Genomic DNA, 3,695 nt, shown 5'->3' on the forward strand with positions numbered 1-3,695 from the left:
TCGCTAGCTATAATTTCTTCATTTCTCAGAAACGGAATTTCTCTGGAATCAACAGGATCGCACAGATTTCAAGTACAAGTCAATCACTTAGGCCTACAGGAGAATTTTAAGGTTTGTTTTCACAGTAATTTTTCGGTTTGTTGCTCTCCTTGTTTGTAAATAAATAAGTTGTTATCGTTGAACATTCTCTTATTTATTTCTGCAATTCTTTTGTCGCACTGTGTCCTTCCTACCCAATATCTGTTGTTTATGTTATGTTTATTTTTATTGGTGCAAGAAAAGCAACCAGTACGATAGCAGTAATACCGACGGACAATCAATTTACTGCGGCTTCGTTCTCGTCTAATTATATTTTCTATCTCTTATTTACTCTATTCTATCTTATTTACTTTATCCCTTCTTCTTTTTTATTTTTCTTTTTTTTTTACAAACATGCAACGTTGAGAATGATTGGGTTCATTTTATGTTAATTAGGAGGACGTTTATTGAAATTAAATGAAATTTCGGCGTAAATCTGCCTGTTTAGGGCTCATGTTCCAAATTATAATCAATGGGAAGATTTAGCTGAGGACCCGCGACTGAACTCAAGTGATAGGCCTGACTGCGTAAGAGGGTGGTTCAAGAAACCGTACAATGTAAGAAATACCTCTAAACCAACAAACGCAGCTACGGTACTCCTGAACGAAATCGTTCCGGAAGCTGTCTAATGAGAAAAAAGTAAAAAAGTAAATATTCCAAAGTAATTGATGATTCGATTTTTTCCTGCCAAATAGTTGGTACAAAGTGGTCCGAGATGGCTAGTTCAGTCTCTATGTGGTAATAGATCTGCTAAACATCACAAAATAAGATTTCTATAAATAAACAAAAAAGGTGGAGCACGAACAAGGCTCTCTTACTCTTATTTTCTTAGAGATTTTCTCCCTTCTATTCTTTTCTTTTACTTTTTCTTATTTTCGTACGAAATTTGCATTTTTTTTTTGATAATGTTCTCACCATTATTTTGTTGAAAATCTAGTGTAAAACGTTAAGATGTGCAGAGGGTGATGTCATATAAAATCACAAGTGCAGAAATAATTTTTTTTGCTTATTTTTTTCTTTTGTATTACTATCATTTTATTCTTATTTTTCCACCAGCCTTGGAGTAATCTTGTCAAATAATTCCCCGTTCAAATTCGAAAAAAAGGGAATTTCAAAATTTATATGAAACATAGAGTAAAAGTAATTAAGTGGAGCGAAAACTTTCAAAAAAAGATTTGATAAGATAAGATTTTAAAGTTAAACTTAAGTAAAAAAAGTTTTTGATAAGTTTTTTTTTTGATAAGATTTCTCTAATATCGTTTTGCAATATATTTTTGCGGCCGCTGTTCTATTAATATCCAGATTCTTCCGTTAAGGATTTTTCACTACTCTTATCATTTCTTTCAATCTCGTTTACCTTACGACACATGGCGCCATCGTGCCATTTGCTAGATACTACTACTTTCGCTGAAAATTGTTTAATGGCGGCTGCTTTTTTTTCACAGTTTGCTAGGATTATTTGCACATAAAACTTGAAATTGCACAATTCTTCACTCTTAAACCAACAATAGAACCTGATCCATGCTGGAAGACACGAGGAGAGGCGGGAGTTTGAAAGCGTTGACCGAAAAAAAACTATGTAAAACTGCGGAATTTCTCGCATCACCGAACAACCGAAAAATTTGCGCCTTTGTGAGATTTTCTTTTTCAAGTTTCGGTGTAGAAAAATCACTTTTTTTTTCAACGATGATCTTGTCCACCTTGGATTTTTTTTATGTAGGTCAGTTTTATTGAAATATATGGATTTAACCACAAAGATTCTCCTGATTCCAACTATTATCCTTCAATTTTTTTCCCAATTTTCATTGGTTTCCTATGTGGTATTCCTTCTCCTTAATAGCTTTGATTTCCCGGATTTTTAGGAGATCATATGTATTGGTTGCTTATTACTGCGCTAGAACCGCACCGTTATATCCTGTATATCCAGACTAATGCGCATATTATAGAAAGGGCCATTCATAAAATCCCTCTCTTAGGTGGTACGGGGTAATCTTCACCGAGAACATCGAGCCTCAGCCACACAACTCGTTTTGAATGTCAAAGCGTATGCCCTTTCAAGAAGTTAATTTTGCTAGTTTCACTAGTCAATGGAACCAGCTTTTTCGGGCATGGAAATCCCAAAGAATGACGAATGGCGGAACATTCGAAAATGCCAAGCCAGATTAGGAGCAAGAAAACCAAGTTCGTCTCCCCCTGCAACCTGATTCCGTCGCTCTTCAGCAACAATCGCACGACGATGGCACGTTGGTTGCCGTCGCCGGTCTCTGCCTCGGCGCTACCCACCCGAAACTCCCTCGGCACTCCAACGCTGATCGATGACGATGGAGTCCAGAAACAGTTAATGAAAATGTTGATCGACTGAGTGTCTAAAAGCTTCGCGCGGCTGGTTCCGATCATCGCATAAGTAGCGTTGTGCATCATTTCACCTCGTGTGTGGAACACATTCGCCTCCCATGTCCTTGTTGGCACTTTCTTCGCAAGCGATTCTCGTCTTCTTGCTATTCTTTCAACCGTAACGCTTTCGCTTTCGGTGACTCTTCCTAGTGGAGGTGTCATTTTCAAGATCCAGGAAAAAAGAGTTGGGCTGTTCCTGTCACATTACTACTATACTTTCTTTTTATTTCCTTCAAACAACCTGTCTGAGCTGTTCAGATCAGGAGCATTTCTTAGCATTTCTCGATGTAGATATAAAAAATTAAGGATAAATTGTCTGGCATTAATCAATCCGTTGGGACGTGCCACCACGTTCACTACAATTCTGAATAGTTTTTTCGGACGCGTCTTTAGCCTAAACAGTGACTTCCAGGGGCTAACCGACGAGTCAGATCAGCGTTTCTATCCTGTCACACTAGTCTGATGCCAATTTACCTCCAAAGAGGAATGAAGAGCTCAGCTGGCACTGGGGCGGAGTCGAACCTCCGATCGATCGCGCAGACACAGCGGAAACTCTTGCCGACTGCGCTATACCCGTCGCCGATATAAAGATATAAAGTTAAAGGATAAAGTCACTAGCGTATCAATCCACTTGGGATGCGCCAACGCGTTTTACTGAAATTCGTAATTGTTGAGATTTTGGAACGCAGTCCGGTACCAATTTATCGACCCCGGAAGGATGAAAGGCTTGGTTTGCATTAGTGCGGATTCGAACCTCCGATCGATTCGAGCCCTCAGCAGGAAGCGGAACTTCTAACCGTTACACTACACCTGCCCTCAGAGTAGATATATGGGAAAGAATTAATTTACAGAATTCGAGGTTTTCTAAACGCGATTCTGTTGCCATGGAGCATTTATACTTCCCGAATGTAAACTAACAGCAGTGCATCACGTTTCTCACTCTTTTTTGCATCTTCTCTGGAAATCTTTTCTTTCATTCCCCTCATTCCCACCACCGTTTTGTTCCTAAATGACATGAATCACACCAATAGGTGTTTGATCAGGATCGATCTGTTTTTACCGACTCAAAAATGGTTAGAACCCCTTGCATGACATAGATTCCATTCAAATTCACATGTACCACTTGAACTTTTCATGCAGCAGGAAGAACTGGGTTTTCGGTACCAATCCATAAATTATGCATGTTGTTCTCTCTCTCCTCTCTCTCTCTCTTCGGACTTGGG

At 38.9% G+C, this 3,695-nt stretch overlaps 1 protein-coding gene across 1 annotated transcript; it reads right to left on the reverse strand.

Annotated features, from left to right (window-relative positions):
- Window positions 1-2,115: 2,115 nt before the first annotated feature.
- RB195_016550 (uncharacterized protein) lies at window positions 2,116-2,634 on the reverse strand (the record flags this gene model as incomplete). Its single annotated transcript, XM_013437245.2, has 1 exon — window positions 2,116-2,634. The coding sequence occupies one exon, from the start codon at window positions 2,632-2,634 to the stop codon at window positions 2,116-2,118; it is 519 nt and encodes a 172-aa protein (XP_013292699.2).
- Between the last annotated feature and the right edge of the window lie 1,061 nt (window positions 2,635-3,695).

Source organism: Necator americanus, chromosome II (genome assembly GCF_031761385.1).
Source record: "Necator americanus strain Aroian chromosome II, whole genome shotgun sequence".
Lineage (NCBI taxonomy): Eukaryota > Metazoa > Nematoda > Chromadorea > Rhabditida > Ancylostomatidae > Necator > Necator americanus.